At 42.7% G+C, this 19,310-nt stretch overlaps 1 protein-coding gene across 1 annotated transcript in view; it reads right to left on the bottom strand.

The window, feature by feature from the left end:
• Positions 1-19,310, bottom strand: part of CLASP2 (cytoplasmic linker associated protein 2) — a 977,269-nt gene that overhangs the window by 577,252 nt on the left and 380,707 nt on the right. The window contains 2 exon segments of the mRNA XM_030203481.1: positions 8,473-8,608; positions 11,891-12,036. Coding sequence (XP_030059341.1) covers positions 8,473-8,608; positions 11,891-12,036 — 282 coding nt within the window.

Below are 19,310 nucleotides of genomic sequence, written 5' to 3' on the forward strand. Positions count from 1 at the left end.
TTGGCCTAAATACGACAGTGTTTCTCCTTTTGTATACCAGACTATATTGGTTACCTGTTGACGGAAGAATTCTGTTTAAATTAGCAGTTTTCTTTTTTTAAACTCTTCAAGGTTTGGTTCCTAGTTAATTTCTCTATCATTTTCATTTGCAGCCCCTCTTAAGATCAAGACATAGCAAATAGTACCAACTTTTTTACTTTCTGTTCTGTTAGGGGAAAAGGAGAAAGTCAATTTTTGAGAAATCCATGGCTGTTCAGGCTGCTAGATTATAGAAGGATATTGCTGGATTATTTTCACTTTTTTTTCTTATCTTCATTTTAGAACAAAAGTTAAAAATTTTCTTTTAAGAAAGATGTGCTCTAGTTTTGAAGTTATACATGGATCAACTACTGTAATTCCAAGGTAACTGTTCTGGCATCTTGATGTATGTGACCCGCTTAGAACTGAAAGGTAGTAGCGGGATATAAGCCATGATGTTAATGTTAGTGTTAACATGGGTACAATAATCTATTAGTTATACTGTTGTACAGAGGGGTTTTTATTTTTGAAGATTTGTGGTGACCACAATGCACACACAACACAGAAAAGTAAACTATTCTCATTCCTCTACTCAATTTCTCCTATATCACTGGCCAAGCTTTAGAAGGTTGGCCTTGGAATTTAAAATGAGCTTAAGACTAATTTCACAATGGTACAACTTTTAAAATTTCTAGAACCAAGATAAAGCAGTCTGAGATTAGAGCACCTTTCTCTTTTTTTTTTTATTTTATATTCATTTACAACGTATTTCAAGATTATACACTTGAATAAGAAAAGTGAATATTTCAAAAAGAAAAACATTATACAATATATATGGAAAAAAAGAAATAATAATATGAAATATATTACTGAAGTCCACTCGAGTGAAGATCCAAGAAACATATCTCAGGAGGTCTACAAGGAAAAACTATTATTAAACAATTTAATTAACAGCTAGAAAAAGACAGAGAATTATCTTATTTGCTCCTGTTGTATTTTAAAGGCTATGAAAGATGTTAGCTGTGAGGGTTCTGAGAAAACATATTTTATCAAATTATATCACACATCTGCAAGGGTATCGTACATAAAATACAGCTCCTAATTGAAGAACTGCTGATTTTAACAAAAGAAATTGTTTTCTTCTCTTTTGAGTCTCTTTCGAAACATCTGGGAACAAATTTACTTTTAATCCAAGAAACAATTTCTCTTGTTTTAAAAAAACAGTCTACATAGCCATGCTTTATTTGGTGATAATACTAAAGTGGCTATCAAAGTCGCTGGTTTAGCTTGTTCTGTTTCAGAGGTCTCCAAAAGTGCTGACACATCTAAAGGTATATTTTGTTCTTGCTGAGATATTTCTTTTTGTGGTACATAGTATACTTGGTTAAAAGGTGGTAGACTTTCTGGAGGAATTTGTACAATTTCTTGAAGATACTTTTTAACATGTCTACTGAATTGGCCGCTGTCGTGGACAGAGGCTGGGGCTCGATGGACCCTTGCTCGTTTTCCCAGTGTGGCATTACTTATGTACTGGCTTTACCATTTTAACCTTTGGAAACTTTATAATCTGAGGTTATATACCTCATGTAATTATCATAAAGTTCCATCTTTCCTTCTCAAATTTACAACATCTTTCACCATATTTGTTGCACTTTTTCAACTTCCAAATCTTTTTGTCCACTTTTTCTTCTTTTTCATTTAATGTTTTAATATCCGACTCATTCTTAACCACCCTCTGTTCAACCAAAATTACTAAACCAACAAAAAGAAGGTCCAAGTCTCCCGCAAGAAACAATAACAAAAAAAAAAAAAAGAGCGGAAGAAAACCAAAATAGACGAGATAAAACCACAAAGAGTAAGAGCACCCAAAGAAGTTTATTAGGACCCTACACGGTCCATGTCTCGGACAAGCCGGCCTTCTTCAGGGGTCTTCAAATTGACGGTATACAGATGTGCCTCCAGATTCTCTTAGAGTGAAAAGCAATAAACACTGGTGCTGTATGAATCGAGCGTAGGCGTGAATACGCTCGATTTCATACAGCACCAGTAGTTTATGCTTTCACTCCAAGAGAAATCTGGAGCACATCTGTATACATCAATTTGAAGACCCCTGAAGAAGCCGGTTGGCCAAACACGACCGTGTAGGGTCCTAATAAACTTTTTTGGTGCTCTTACTCTTTGTGTTTTTACCTGGTCTATTTGTTTTCTTCAGCTCTTTTTGTTGTTTCAACCAAAATTACTTTCTCAGTTATAGCTTTAGATTGATTAGTAAAAATTCTGAACTGCTTGAGTAATTAAATCCCATAAGGATCAAGTGTTACCGCAGATGGTTCTCCAAGGACTTTAAGGGAAGATATAAAAGAATGCTCCAGGGTCCTCCACTGCTTCACTCTCCTCCATGTCCCGTAGCTGAAGCCCCAGCATTAGTCATCTCGGGGGTCACAGACTGCCCCTGTCTCTCCCTCAACTTGAAATAAAGCTTCATTCGCGGGGCTTACCCCTCCCGCAAATGTCGGAGGCCCGTTAATCCTCCAGAGGGAGAGCTGGTAAACCGTGCTGCGGGGAGGAGTCCTTGGATCGGGCTCAACGAAATACTCTGTCCTGAGGTCGCTGATAGAATCCTCCAAAAATGCCGACGTCTCTCAGGGGTCCGCCGCTCCCGGTCACTGCGCCCTGTTCTGAGGCCCTCACAAACTGATTCATTGGACCATGGAGGTAAGGGGAAGGTAGCAGTGAAGCTTGGGCTGCTGCCCTTCCCCGTCTTTCGGCATAATTTTGCTTACAGGGGAAATGAGTCCTCAGCGTTTCTAGTGTGGCAGCCATCTTGGATCTCCTTTACTCAGAGCACCTTTCTCAAAGTATCAAAGTATAAAAGTTGCATCCATAGAGAACATACAATAAAATGAACACTTTTATATCTGCCTATAATATTAGCAGGAGTAGTTTACAATTAAAATACAACAAAACAGAATCAATTTCATATACAATTCCAAACAGATAGTAAATCAAAGATCCCTCCAAAATAAGCAATTTACCAGTTTTCAAAACTTTTTAAAAATTTTGAGTAATTGCACTCCGAATTCAACATTACATGCAAAGATTCCAACATTCTGGCGCCTTCCCTTAAATTGCATATTGTTTTTAATCTTAAATCAATAACCATAGGAACTCCATTTTACTAACAATGAGCAAATCAAATCAAATGAAAAAAAGTTTTCAGCTTCAAATAGAAGAGAAGTAACCTAGCCCTAAACCATTCAAGATTTTATGAGAAATACAAAAAAGCTTAAATTATATTCTGGCTACTGAAAGCAAATGCAGTTGTTTTAATAAAGGAGTAACTACCAGATTTTGTCTAAAATAAATCAGTTTTGCTACTATATTTGAAGCATCTGAAGTCTAATCAAAGTATTTTTAGAAAGGCCTACATATAAGAAGTTGCAATAATCTAAACGAGACAAAATGGTGGCTTAAGCTATTTTCACATATCAAACAAAAAAGAAATTCTGTGAATAGAAACAAGCATTTGAAAAACGTCAAGTATTGACTTAACCAGTTTAGTAATACGCAGAGTCACCTCTAAATTGGAGTATATTAATGAAAACTCCATATGGAAGTTTGCAAAGGAAAGATCTTACCACCAGTCTCTGGAATTGAAAATCTTTTATCTTCTATCCCTAACAAAAGGTTTGAAAGCATGGAGATTTACCCAATAATTCTAATTCAATATCAAAACACCTCAACAAGCAAGCATGTCTCAACTACAAAGTTTTGAATCAGAAAAATATTTGCACATCATCCACAAAAAAAAATAAGATAACCCCAAAGCTTTAATCACCTTCCCAAGCGAGTAAAGAACATATTAAATGAAGTTGGCAACACTAAGGAACCCTGAGGATGATCCACGGGTCCAAACTCCCAAGACTTTCCCATGCCTATTAACTTGATAAGAATGATTTTAAGGAACAGGAAAAACCATTTATAAACAGTTCCCATTATTCGCAAAGTATCCAACAGATTTAATAAAATATGATAGACCATAACAATGCAGAAGCAATATCCAATTGCATCAACAAAGTAGTTTTAAGGTTTACTCAATACAGTGCACGTCGGATAAGCGCATGCTCTGTTTAACTGCTTGCCGTACTTCGGTCCCATTTTGGCGCCATCAATTTCTATGGGGACAAACTTTGGTTTAGCGCACCACTGATAAGTGCAAGATTCACTTATATGCATGGTTTAAGACCGCTCCTCTGCAGGAAAGACTCCACATAAGCGCACGCACGGAATATGGAAGCCGATTGGCGCATGACAAAGGGGCGATAAATTTGAAATCTCGTTGGTTAACTGCCACATGCAGAACAAGCGAAAGAATGTTGTTAAGAGTGTACACTGGAGTTGTCATCGCACAACTTTAACACTGGCTGAACAAATAGAAGTTCTTTAAAATTTAGAAAACAAAGTCAAGCATCTATTGCTAAAGAATATGGTGTCAATCCCAGTCAAATTTCATGTGTCTTGAAGCAGAAAGACCAGTTTCTGGAAGACTGGCAAAACAATACAAATCCACAACGGAAACGAAAACGGGCGGGAAAAACTGAGGAGGTAGAAGATACTCTCTTCGGTGGTTTTCTCAAGTCAGGAGCAGACAGTTTCCTGTCAGTGGTCCACTGCTTATGGAGAAAGCTAATCAGCTAGCTGAAAGTCTTGGACTAACTGAATTCAAAGCTACTGTTGGATGGTTGGAAAGATGGAAGGAGAGGAACAGCATAAAATTCAAGAAACAGCAAGGTGAAAAAAAACGATGACTTTGGTGCTGAAAATTGGGTTGTTTCACTTCTTCCTACCATCTTAAACGAGTTTGCACCGCGTGACATTTTCAATGCTGATGAAAACGGACTCTACTGGCGAGCGATTCCTGATAGAACACTTGCATTCAAACAAACCAAAACTACAGAAAGTAAAATGTCAAAGGAACGACTGACAATCCTCCTTTCCTGCAATATGGATGGGAGTGAGAAGTTGGAACCCTTGTCATTGGAAAGAGCAAACAGTCCTGTTGCTTAAAGAATGTTAAGCGACTTCCTGTGTCATACGAGGCTAACGCAAATTCATGGATGACTGGGGAAATTTGGAAACAGTGGCTAGTTAGACACTAGAATGCAGGCACAAAAGCGTCAGATTTTGTTGCTTTGTGATAATTGTGCTGCACACAGTGATGATGTCAGGCTGTCTAACGTCAAGGTGGTCTTCCTGTCACCAAACACTACCTCTCTGATCCAACCTATGGATCAGGGCATAATAGCCAATTTCAAACAACATTATCGGGCTCTTGTGCTATGTCATCTGATGAGCGTTATGGATGACCAGACTGGCAAGGATAAACGTGCTGTTGAACTGGCTCGTAATCTATCACTGTTGGATTCCCTACATATACAGAAAGAAGCTTGGAATCATATTACACAGGCAACCATTGTGAACTGCTACAAGCGGGAAAGCTTTGTTAGGGATGTGGAGAGGGACGAAACAGAAGCAGCTGTTGCAAACGCGTCAGATAAACAGGCTATTGATATCCCAGCCTGTGTTACTGAAGAAGTTTCATCGCTATGTAGCTGTTGATTACGATCTACAAACAGCTGACGACAGCACTGATGTCCAGATATGCGCCTACACGCAGGCAGCGGCTGATGATGAAACAGATGATGAAATGAGCAGCGAGGCACATGCTGACGAAATTCAACAACCTCCTGTCACTTTTGCAAGTGCGCTGGAGAGTCTCAACACTGTGCAGGCCTATCTGGAGGCCACTGGATGTCAGTGCTATGACAGTTTTTACCATCTGGCAGACATAGTCTATGGAACTAACAGACAAAAGAGTGTACAGAGGACTATAACTGATTACTTCAAGTAAGCCTAACGTCAGATAACGGATACTATATGTATGTAAAATAAACAGTACTGTACATATGTTTATCAGATGTCAAGCTTCTTTTCTGGGTCAGAACGGTTAAATGCACGCTCCGGTTAACTGCATGCATTTCTTTGGTCCCAGACCCTTGCACTTAAGCGGATTGCACTGTATCATCTAATTCTGAAGTCAAGGCCAACAGACAAGTTTCTGTACTATAACTGTCTAAAATCTGATTCTTTCAGATCCAAAAGATCAAAACACTCTAAGTACCTCTGCAATTGAGCAGCAACAGCAGCTTTCATAATCTTGGCTAAGAATGGAATACTTGCCATCAGTTGACAATTTGAACAGGAATTTACATCCTGTTTGGATATTCAGGAAAAGTAGTTAAGATAAGCTTGAGCTCTGATTGAAAATTACCTGCTTCAAGAACTAAGTTCACAAAAGAAAAGAAGCTAATTGAAGATGTTTAAGCAAAGATGTAGGACACAAACCTAAATCACAGTATTCTTTAGCAAATTTACTAACCAGTTCCCTTAAATCTTCTGAAACACAGAGAACAACTTATCTCACACTGAGTCTGTTGGAATAATGCATATTTTTTCCTTAATTTCACTTCAATTCCCTGCTCCTCCCCAAAGGATACAGCAGAAGAATGACACCATTTCTCTTACAAATGCAACAGCATTAGCATACAAAAACTGATGGAAAGACAGAAATTAATTCACTAAAGTGAAGCAATTTTATACTTATAGCCTTTGGGCTACATAATGAGTTGACAATGATGTTTGTTTTTGGCAATAAACTGATGCCAGTTGAATAGCGACTCAGTCTCAACATACAACGTATAGTCAAAACTGAGACTGAATCATTATTATACTTTAACTTCCAAGAAGCAGAGCTTTGACTGTTTTGTGATCATATCTATTTAACACACACATGCATGCACACTACAACCTAGCTAGCATTTGTGTGTTGGCACCTATGACAATCATGCTGGAAATGACCGAGGGACACTACTGATGGAACTGTGGTCCTTTGAAAGACCTCATGATTTTGCTAACAAAACAGGACCATGAAAACAGAAATTGATAGAAAAATTGAAGTTTAAAATATTTTACAGATTAATGTGTTTCCTGTGCATCTGAACAGCAAAAAACACATATTGAAGCCTTAAAAGCAAGAAAAAAAAGAAATGATGGCACTTATTTTTAAAGTGTATGGATGCCTCAAAAGGCTGAAATGGATGCCTATGTGCTTGAACATCACATCCCAATTTTGCAAAGGCAAGATTCTAGATGTCCTACACTGCCACACATCCAACTAGTAAGGGGGCTGTTGTGGGCATATTTTGGATGGGATAGGGAGGGCCCAAAATCAAGACATCCAATAGCGATAACAGAATGGGAAGAAATGCCCAAATCTAAAAAGAAGGTTGTCCTTAGTTAGACCTGTTTCAATCATGTCAAGCGTGCAAAAAGGTGCTCTGATTGAGTAGCTGGCCACTGAAGGGATTAAAGCCATGACATCTCCCTTAATCGCGCAGCGGTTGCTGGACTTCTCCCTCTCCCCTCAAAGTGAAACTAGAAAGGTGAAACTAGAAAGGAATATTATCAGGCTCTGTGACAGCTTCAGGTGTTGTGGATATTGTGAACAGAACAGCATGCAGATCTAAGGACTAGCCTAGTGGCTGGTGCAGTGGACAGTATACCAAGGGACACAGGCTCAAATCTCACTTTAACTCTTTTTTTTTTTTTTTTTTTTTTTAATTGTGTGCACTCTAGGAATAGAAAAAAACGACTATACCGAAATGTATAAGCAACCTGCAAGCTTGAGAGCTACTGAAGTAGTGTACATTCAGGTACAGTAGGCTTTTTCTGTTCCTGAAGGGCATACAATTTAAAAATACATATATTTTTAAGAAATGTGCAAATTGAACCTGGAATCCTTGGTTTACAGTCCACTGCACTAACCTCTAGGCTTACCCTCAATTCTGCATGGACGTCAGTGTGCTGCCAGACAGACATCCCATGTTCCTTGTTCTCCCCCCCCCTTTCATAATTTGGGCTTCCATTTGTAAAACAGCTGTTCATACATTTCCATTTATTTTAATGACCCCTTTCAGAATATATATATATTTTTTTTTTTTTTTGTGTGTGTGTATGTATGTATTAGTAGAGAAAGAGATAAAAATATCCTCAATACTAAAGACTTTAGTTATTATGCAGGACAGTTCATACTCCAGCTAAGCAGTTAAAGCCACACCTCCTGTGTGGATGCCCACAATATATTATCTCTCTATCCAAGGCTGGAAAAAAAAACCAGATGCCTCATTACTATCAGGCTTGGATGGAGATGATGCAGGATCAATAATGTAAAAAAGTAGTGATATGAAAAATATGTATAAATACTTTGATATCCATGTTTTTCTGTTATGCTAAAAATAAATCAATTTATATTATATTTATCTCTAACCATGACATAAACGTATTCATTCCTGATTTAGGTTCACTTAAATTAAGTAATAACTCAATACCACCTACCCGAATGATGAATCTAATTGCAGCACATCCAGATGTTGCCATGACCTTGGCGCTGTTGGGTACCAGGTTAAACAGAGTAGGAACAATTGATTCAGCCCCATGGTCAAACTTATTTCCCAAAACTGTTGAGAGATGGCTGTGGAGAAAAAATATGGTTGAAATGTATAATGTATACAGCCAACCAATTGGTATATATGGAAGGTTTAATGATACCTCCAACTGCCAATACTTGTCAATACATATTGGCTTTGTGCATTAAAAAAAAAAAAAAAAAAAAAAATATATATATATATATATATATATATATATATATATATATATATTATATATATATATATATTCCCTTAAGATCAAGATACAAGACAAGATATGCAGTACTTATCACTGTTTCATGTGAATAAGATATTAAAGATATTACAGAATACACACTCACAAAGTTAAAGATTAAAAATATTCTGTCTATACCGATCTACCAGACAGACAAGTGAGCTACACAAAGAGTGGACTCCCAAGCTCAGGGCTAGTCAAACTTTCAGAAAACTTTAACAGCATTGACTGCTGCCACACACTATAAAAAAATATCAATGTACTGACTACAATGACTCAAAGATCCTTTCTCTAAATGGTAATTCCAAATATGGAAACTAGCATTCTGTACTTACAGTTAGGATTAATCTTTCCTATACGTACCACTTTACAATTTTTCTGATTACATTTCATCTGCTATTTAGATTTCCAGTCTCTTAGACTTGTAAGGTTCTCTTGCAATTCCTCAAGTTTGCTCTCATTTAACAATTCTGAATAACTACTTCTTCAAATTTAACCACCTCACTTATTATCCCATTTCCACAAAAAAACATTTGTATGTTATTTAAAAAAAAAAAAAAACACTCCCAGTTGAACATGTCAATTGAAACACTATGTCACAAATAAAAAAATTGTGTTCTTATTCATACCAACAATTATCTTCTTACTACTACTATTATCATTTCTATAACGCTACTAGACACTCAGCGAGATACACTGGAACATGCAGAGACAGTCCATGCTTGACAGAGCTTACAATCTAATCAGGACAAACAGGACAAAGCTTACAATCTAATCTGGACAAACAGGACAAATAAGGGAAATACTTAAGGTGGAAATGACAGAACAGACATGGGTACTGAACAAGTGAATAGGAGTTAAAAACAGCATCAAAAAGGTGGGCTTTCAGCCAAGATTTGAAGACCCAGAGATGGAGCTTGATGTACTGACTCAGGAAGTCTATTACAGGGTATGGTGCAGCAAGATGAATCTGGAGATGGCAGTGGAGAAGGGTACAGTTAAGAGAGATTTACCCAATGAATGGCGTTCCCGGGAGGAGTGTAGAGAGAGATAAGAGTGGAAAAGTACTGAGAGCTGCACAGTGAATGCACTTCTAAATCAATGAGGAGTTTGAACTGTATGCGGAAACGGATAGGGAGCCAATGAAGTGACTTGAGGAGAGGGCCAATAGAAGCATAGCGAGACTGGTGGAAAATAAGCTGTAAGCAAATTTTTGAACAGATTGAAGGGGAGAGAGATGGCTTAGTGGGAGACCTGTGAGAAGCAGGTTGCAGAAGTCTAAGCAAAAGGTGATAAGAGTGCTGATAAGGATTTTGGTAGTGTGCTCAGAAAGGAACAAATAAATTTTGGTGATATTATAGAGAAAGAAACGACAGGTTTTAGCAGTCTGTTGGATATCTACAGAGAAAGAGAGGAGTCAAAGATGATCCCAAGGTTACGAACTGATGAGACAGGGAGGTTGAGAGTGTTATCCACAGAGATAGAAAATGGGGGAAGAGGAGAGGGGGTTTAGGGGAAAGATAAAAAGCTCAATCTTGGTCATGTTTAGTTTCAGAAGGCAGTGAGATATCCAGGCAGCAATATCAGACAGGCAGGCTGATACTTTGGCCTGGATTCCTACTTTATTTCTGGTGTGGAGAGGTAGATTTGAGAGTCATCAGCATAAAGCTGATACTGAAAACAATGGGATGAGATCAGAACACCAAGGGAAGAAGTATAGATGGAGAAAAGAAGAGGTCCCAAGATAGAGCCCTGAGGTACACCAACTGGTAGTGGGATAAAATTGGAGGAGGATCTGCCAGAGTATATACAAAAAGTATGATGGGAGAGATAAGAAGAAAACTAATAAAGAACAGAGCCCTGAAATCCAAGTGAGGACAGAGTATCAAGGAATATTAGAATCAACAGTGTCAAAAGCAGCAGATAGACTGAGAAGAATGAGGATAGACTAGAGACCTTTGGATCTGGCCAGGAACAGGTCAATGGACACTTTAGCAAGGGCTGTTTCAGTTGCGTGAAGAGGCAAAAGCTACACTGCAGTGGATCAAGAACAGCTAGAGATGAAAGTCAAGACAATGGAGTGAACAGTACATTTAAGTAGCTTGGATAGGAAGGGGAGAAGGGAGATGGGGCAATAGTTGGAAGGACAGGTAGGGTCTAAAGAAGGATTTTTAAGGAGTGGTGTAACTATGGCATGTTTGAAGGCATCAGGAACAGTCCCAGTGGAAAGGATGACAGTGGGACAGACAGTGCTAAGTAGATGGATGGAAAGAAGATCAGAGGAACAGGTAGTCAGTTTGGAGGAGGAAAGAAAATGAGCAGTTTCCTCCAGTAATTTCAGAAAAGGAAAAAAAGAAGGCAAGTGTTGAAGGAGGGTTGAGAGAACGGACTGGGGGAAGAGGAGGTATAGGTGACTTGTTTGAGAACTTCTTACTCCCCAATTGATACCTTATTATCTTTTTCAAAAACAATTGAAGACATTTATTTTTCATTAATAAAAACATTGTAATTCTATTATAATCATATTTTTCATAATATTAATAATGTTATTACTAGATTTTTGATTTGACACTTCACTTTGGACCTTAACAGGAGAAGGTGGGTTATAAATACATAACACAACATACTGTCTTAGCTTTAAACAAAGATTTGCTCATATTTTTCCACATATTTGTCTTAAACACACACCTATGCACACATAAAAATTGTCTATGCAAATCATTATACACATTAATTTGTATATACACAAACAATTTGTGTACACAAAAATGTTTTAAGTGGCTATATAAGCTACCAGTCATGTGCGCATACTTACTCTTTTTAAGACCATGTTTTAGTTTACATTTTTCTGTCTGGATAGTTTGTGGAAAAGATAATCTGAAACTAAGAGCTCTTAAATCTGTTTGGATACTGCCACAACAAATGTTTCAAGAAGGCATTCAGACATATACAAGCTCAAGAAATCGTTCTAATTACAAATGTCACTGGAAACCTGTTGGTAACACCTTCTGGCCAAATTTGGTTATTATATCACTAGACTTCTGCTATACCATATGTATAATTCCACTTACGACTATATATATGTACTTACGCCACAGTGATGCAAGCTTCTCTAACCACTTGTGATCGGAGATCCTTCGCAGACAATTTAAAAGCTCCATCCAGCAACCGCAAATGCTGGAAAAAGCAATCATAATCCGCAGCGCCAGCAACTAGTAATGACCGAACTTTCTTGAGCTACAAAATTAAAATAGGACAGCACCATGAATGACACAGTACACAGACCTTCTTAATTCAAAGATCTAGTCAGCACAAATTACTGTAAATGGAGATTTTAGTACAGTGTATTGCTTGGATGAAGTAGCCTAGTCCTCGACATTTTATATACATCTTAACAATCTATTTACGTATAAAAAAATTTAATTCAACACCGCTGAGTAATGCACATAAATAGTAAGTCACAATACAAAGGTAAAATTATGTATCATACCTGATAATTTTCTTTCCATTAATCATAGCTGATCAATCCATAGACTGGTGGGTTGTGTCCATCTACCAGCAGGTGGAGATAGAGAGCAATCCTTTTGCCTCCCTATATGTGGTCATGTGCTGCCGGAAACTCCTCAGTATGTCGATATCCAAGCTCCATCCGCAGGACTCAGCACTTAGAGAATTACACCCACAAGGGACACTCTGCCCAGCTCACCACCGCCGAAACGGGGGGGGGAATTAACCCAGCTCATCCCCACAAGTGGGGGAGGGGAATCCGTCCAGCTCATCCCCGCGGAGCGGGGAGGGACACCACACCCGCCGATGCGGGGGATCTGGCTTATCCTGCAACCGCAACCGCGGGAGGAGCTGACTGACCCTAACACCGCCGAAGCGGGAGGGGTACAAAACTGCCCTACTGCCGCAAGAAGCGGGAGGGGGAGCCGGCAGAATTTAAGTCTCAATCCAGCCCCGTAAAACGGAGGGGAGAGGAATGCACCAGCTCACTGTAACACAAATTCGTCTCAACTCTTGAAGAATTCATTGAAAAACTTGAACACGAAGTCCTCCTGAACAGGAACTGAAGACTAAACTTGAACCTGAAATGCAACCAGAATATAACAGTACAGATATCTGGGAGGGGCTATGGATTGATCAGCTATGATTAATAGAAAGAAAATTATCAGGTATGATACATAATTTTACCTTCCATATCATCATGCTGATCAATCCATAGACTGGTGGGATGTACCGAAGCAGTACTCACCCAGGGCGGGACATTGAAATCCCTGACCGCAACACTGAAGCTCCAAACCGGGCCTCCGCCCGAGCAGCCACAGTCAAGTGGTAATGCCTGGAGAAGGTATGGGCCGAAGCCCAAGTTGCCACCTTGCAAATCTCTTCCAAGGAGACGGACCCGGCCTCTGCCATCGAGGCCGCCTGAGCCTTAGTGGAGTGAGCCTTCAGCTGGATAGGTGGCACCTTCCCCGCGGCCACATAAGCCGCTGCAATGGCTTCCTTGACCCATCTTGCCACTGTAGGCTTAGCAGCCTGCAGACCCTTACGAGGATCTGCAAACAGGACAAACAGATGATCCGATTTCCGGAAATCATTGGTCACTTCCAAGTATCTGATGATGACACGTCTCACATCCAGATATTTGAGAGCAGAGTATTCCTCTGGGTAGTCCTCCCTACGAAAGGAAGGGAGACAGAGCTGCTGATATCACATGGAAGTGAGAAACAATCTTGGGCAGGAAGGAGGCACTGTGCGAATAGTCACTCCTGCCTCAGTGAACTGCAGAACAGGCTCTCTACATGAGAGCGCCTGGAGCTCGGAAACTCTTCTGGCTGAAGTGATAGCCACCAAAAAGACTGCTTTCAACGTCAGGTCTTTCAGAGATGCACACGACAAGGGTTCAAAAGGCGGCTTCTGCAATGTTGTTAGCACCAGGTTGAGATTCCACGCAGGCACCACTGAGTGCAGAGGAGGGCGCAGGTGATTAACTCCCTTGAGAAAGCGCACACATCTGGCCTGCGAAGCCAGGGGAAACACCCTTCAGGCGGCCCCTGAAGCAAGCCAGAGCCGCTACCTGGACTTTAAGGGAACTGAGCGAAGGCACTTTTCCAGACCTTCTTGCAGGAACGCCAACACTGAAGAAATTGGAGCAGTGAAGGGAGAAAAGTGAGCCTGCTGTCACACCACGCTGCAAAGATACGCCAAACCCTGCAGTAGCGTAGAAGTAGAGCGCTTCCCTCGCTCTCAGCATAGTGGCGATGACCTTGTCTGAGAAGCCCTTCTTTCTCAGACGCTGCCACTCAATAGCCAGGCCGTAAGACCAAAGGGGGAGGGATCCTCCATCACCACGGGACCCTGATGTACAGGCCCTGCTCCACTGGCAGCCGCAGAGGACGTCGACTGAGAGCCTGATCAAGTCCGCATACCAGGGACGTTCTGGGCCAGTCCGGACCCACCAGGATTATTCCGGCGGCCCGGATGCTTTGCCACCGGTCTAGCACCCTGCCCCAACATGGGCCAGGCGGGAACACATAGAGAAGCTCTTGTGTCGCCACTGTTGGAGAAGCGCATCTACTCCCAGGGATCGAGGGTCCCGTCCTCTGCTGAAAACGCGCGGCACTTGGCAATTGGCCGATGACGCCATCAGATCTAGGCTCGGCTGGCCCCCAGCGCTTCGTGATGTCCAAGAACGCCTGAGCAGATAGCTGCCACTCTCCGGGCTCCAAGGTATGGCGATGAGAAAGTCCGCCTGACATTCATGACTCCGCCAATGTGGGGCCGCTGACAGCTGTTCCAGGTTCGCTTCCCGCCCACTGGCATAGATTCATGGCCTCCTTGGCTAGAGGGGCGCTCTTGGTACCTCCCTGCGGTTGACATAGGCCACAGCCGTGGCATTGTCCGACAGAACCCGTACTGGCTTCAATGCCAGTACCGGGATGAACTCCAAAAGCGCCACCGAATGGCCCTGAGTTCCAGGAGGTTGATAGACCACTTTGCCTCTGCAGGAGACCAGAGCCCCTTCACTGTCCTTCCCAAGCAGTGGGCTCCCCAGCCCGACAAAGAGGCGGTCCGTCGTGACGACAATCCAACTTGTCTGTCTGCATCCACCAGCTCAGCGCCTTGCGCCCTGCTGGTCCAAGGGAAGGCGCACAGCATAATCCTCCGACATCGGAGTCCAGCGCTGCAGCAGAGGAGTGTTGTAGTGGTCCTCATATGAGCCCTGGCACCAGGGCACTACTTCCATCGTGCCGTCATAGAGCCCAAACAGCTGCACATAGTTCCCCAAGCCCGAAGAGGAGAGGCTACAGGAACTGGTCCACCTGAGCTGAAGCTTGACAATTCGATTGTCTGGCAGGAACACTCTGCCCACTTGGGTGTCGAATCAAACTCCCAAATACTCCAGGACTGATCGGGCGCAGCTGGCTCTTCTCCCAGTTGATGATCCACCCCAGGGAGCTCAAAAGAGCAACCACCCGGTCACCAGCTTTGCCGCACTCTGCATAAGAGGGGGCTCGGATCAACCAGTCGTCCAGATAAGGATGGACTTGTACTCCTTCCTTTCGCAGGAAGGCCGCGATGACCACCATTACTTTGGAGAAGGTCCGCGGAGCAGCAGCCAACCCGAAAGGGAGGGCTCTGAATTGGAAGTGTCGGCCCAGGACTGCAAAACGCAGAAAGCGTTGATGAGGAGGCCAGATGGGAATATGCAGGTAGGCTTCCTTGATGTCCAAGGAAGCCAAGAACTCTCCTGCCTTCACTGCCGCTATAACAGAGCGGAGAGTCTCCATGCGAAAGTGCCGAACTTTCAAGGCCGATTGACCCCTTTGACGGTCTGAGGATAGGCCGGACAGAACCTCCTTTCTTTGGTACCACAAAGTAAATGGAGTAACGTCCCTTGCCAGTCTGATCTTCTGGCACCGGAACGACCGCACCCAGGCGGATCAGGTTGTCCAAGGTCTGCTGCACTGCCACAGCTTTGACCGGAGACTTGCAGGGAGAGAGTACAAACCCGTCTCTTAAGGGTCGGCAGAACTCTAACTTGTAGCCGTCTCTGATGACTTCCAGCACCCAAGCGTCTGAAGTTACTTTGGTCCACTCGCCCAGAAACGAGGACAGGCATCCTCCAATCTGCACTAGGCCATGGACCAGGACCCCGTCATTGGGTACGAGACCCTGGGGGAGGACCGGAGGGCGCACCTCCAGGACGGCGGTCTCTGCGAAAGGAATGCTGCTTGGGGGAGAAGTTCCTTTTGAAGGAAGAGGGGCAGAGGAGCCCGACTTGCCCGGGCGGTACCGACGGGCTTCTTGAAACCGTCCTCTGGAGATACCGGGGCGAGCACTGGCCCGAGCCCTGACCTCTGGTAACCTCTTGCCCTTAGACGTGCCGAGATCGGTCACGATTTTGTCCAGCTCGACCCCAAAGAGCAGCTTGCCTTTAAAAGGCAACTTAGCCAGGCGGGACTTAGAGGCGTGGTCCGCAGACCAATGTTTCAGCCAAAGCCAGCGCCGCGCAGAGACTGTCTGAGCCATGCCTTTAGCCGAGGCTCTCAAGACATCATACAGTAAGTCTGCCAAATAAGCCAAGCCCGATTCCAGGGTCGGCCAGTCAGCCCTCAAGGAAGGATCCGAGGGGGAAGCCGCCTGCACCATCGTCAGGCACGCCCTGGCCACATAGGAGCCGCAAACTGAGGCCTGCAAACTTAAGGCAGCCGCCTCGAAGGATGACCTTAAAGCCGCTTCCAATCTTCTGTCTTGGGCGTCCTTTAGGGCCGTGCCACCTTCCACGGCAACGCCGTCTTCTTAGTCACCGCAGTGATTAAAGAATCCACGGTAGGCCAAGAAAGGCCTCACGTTCACTTTCAGGCAAGGATAGAGGCGGGACATAGCCTAGCCACTTTGAGGCTCGCTTCCGGACATCCCATTGAGCCGAAATTAAGGTGTGCATGGCATCATGCACGTGGAAGGTTCTAGGCGGGCGCTTCGTCCCCAGCATAATGGCAGAGCCAATAGGGGCTGAGGGAGAGACGTCCTCTGGCGAGGAAATCTTCAAAATGCTCATGGCCTGCAGTAACAGGTTGGGCAAATCCTCTGAGCGAAAGATCTGTGCTGCAGAGGGGTCATCCGCTCCATCCGAGTGGGAATCCGTCTCCTCCAAGGAATCCCCAAAGGACCGTTGGGAGAACTCAGATACGCTGCCCTCATCTACATCAGAGGAAACAGCGTCCTCTAAGGCCGGGAATCCACCCGAGGGCGTTTACTTCCGGGGGCCTCAACCCCGTTATCGGACAAGGGAGAAGGGGCAGCGTTTTGCATAAGGAAGCCTGATGCAGCAGCAAAATTAACTCGGGGGAGAAACCCCCCAGACTGTGTATTTCAGCAGCCTGGGCCACAGCCCTAGACGCACCCTCAACCGGCGCTCGCAGAGCGGGGGAGCCACATGCTGCGCATCCAAGATGGCGTCCGGCACGACACTCCGCGAAGGAGCCCGCGCGGGAAGAACGGCGCTTAACTTTAGCCGCTTTTTTGCCGTCGCCCCAAATCAAGGGCGGCCATGGCATGAACGTCTCCCCAGCTCAAGGGCAGCCAAGAAGAAGCCGTCCGAGCAGAGTGGCCGCCAAGATGTGGAGGCGAGCAGCGGGGGATGGGCGTTTAGGCGGGAAAAACCGCCGCGCCGGAGGAAGACCCGGGACACTGACCGGCCTCCAACTGAACCCACAAGGGCGAATCAGACTTTAAAACCCCCGCATCCCCGCTAGAAGCGCACACGCGGTCCGGGAAGCGATTCTTCGCGCCCTCGCCCTCGACGCCATAGGCACGTGGAGAGCAATCGGTGAACCCCCTGCCCGCTATAAAAAGGTAAAAATTACCTGCTTCTCGCTCCGAGCTGTAACGACCTGGTGTCCCAGTGAGTAGCTGCAATACACGTTTAATAAAGTCGAAAATAAACGCCTTTAAGCGACGTCAAAACTATGTTGTTTTTTATTTTATTTTTTTTAACGGAGCCAGCGGGAGGGGGGAGAAAAGGAGGGACCTGGCGCCACCAGGTTTGCACTTGCTCAAGAAGAGCCCTCACCCCAGGGCACTCAACAAAACCTAAAAATTAGGCTTGGAGGCCTAGCCAGAGCTGCTGCTGTGTGTGACCACCACCTGCTGAGATAGAGAACATACTGAGGAGTTTCCGGCAGCACATGACCACATATAGGGAGGCAAAAGGATTGCTCTCTATCTCCACCTGCTGGTAGATGGACACAACCCACCAGTCTATGGATTGATCAGCAGATGTGATATGGAAACATCCATTCTCCATCCTTGCTATATAGACCCAAGGAATTTTGTTTTATCATTCACCTTGGAGCATATACTTCAAGCCGTACTCTCCAAGGTATTTTATAATCCATTTATTTCACTTTTAATTACAAAATGAGTTATATATTTTTTTCTAGTATGTACGGTTATTTTATTATATTTATGTGTAATTTGTCACATTTTATGTTTGATGCATAAATATATAAAGTTTTTTTAAGGTTATTAATATTCAATTTCAATATATGTTCATTACAGATGTACGAATGTATTTTTGGTCAATTACTCAAAAAAAATTTTCAACCACAATTATAATTTTTAATTTTATTTCTGTTACAGATACATTACATAATTTTTTTATTTCTAATTCTTTTCTGTTTTGGTCTTAACTCATACATATACACAATGTTAAATGTTAATACAGATTGATTTGTTACTCAATGTATAATCCATGCGTTCTAACCATTTACACTTGATAAAATATTCGAAAACTTTTTTCCACACACTTCTTACATATAATTTAAATTTATGCTTTTAGATTTAGTAGTCGCTAATTTTTTTTTTTGTCTGTTTATTTATGATGTATACTATGCTACTGTTTGACACTAGTTATATTATCCATTTTGTTCAGTATATATTTGTAACAAATTGTTTTATTTGTTTCATTGTTTTAATCAGGTTTTAAAGACCCCTGAGGCAGGCCTTTTGGGCCGAAACACGGCCGTGTCGGGTCATTTTCTGAAAATTTCGTCATTTTTTATGTGAATAAACGTATTTGGTATCCTCATTCTATTTCCTCACTTTTTTCTCCATATCTCAAAGAAAAACCAAGTCATATACAAAGGCTCTTCACAAATGCAAAGGCTCCCTACCATTCCTCCCACAAACTCTATTCATAAGGTGTCCACAAGTTTCTACAATGTTTCAAAGTTAATGGTCTTTTGCTGTAATCTAGCTTTTTGCCCACATCTCCATGGTTGCTCAGCAGAATTCAAGGAACCTAGTTTGGCACGGTTCTGGCAGAAAAGCCACAGTGGTTGTCATGAAGATTGAGGTCTGTGTTTGAATTTAAGAAAGCATAGGACACGTACATAGGATCTCTTAGGGAAAGGAGGAGAAAGTGGTTACTGAGAATGAGCAGACTGGATGGACCATTTGGCCCTTATCTGTCGTCATGTATCTCTGTTTCCTAATCTATCACC

Source organism: Microcaecilia unicolor, chromosome 1, assembly GCF_901765095.1.
Source record: "Microcaecilia unicolor chromosome 1, aMicUni1.1, whole genome shotgun sequence".
NCBI classification, from domain to species: domain Eukaryota; kingdom Metazoa; phylum Chordata; class Amphibia; order Gymnophiona; family Siphonopidae; genus Microcaecilia; species Microcaecilia unicolor.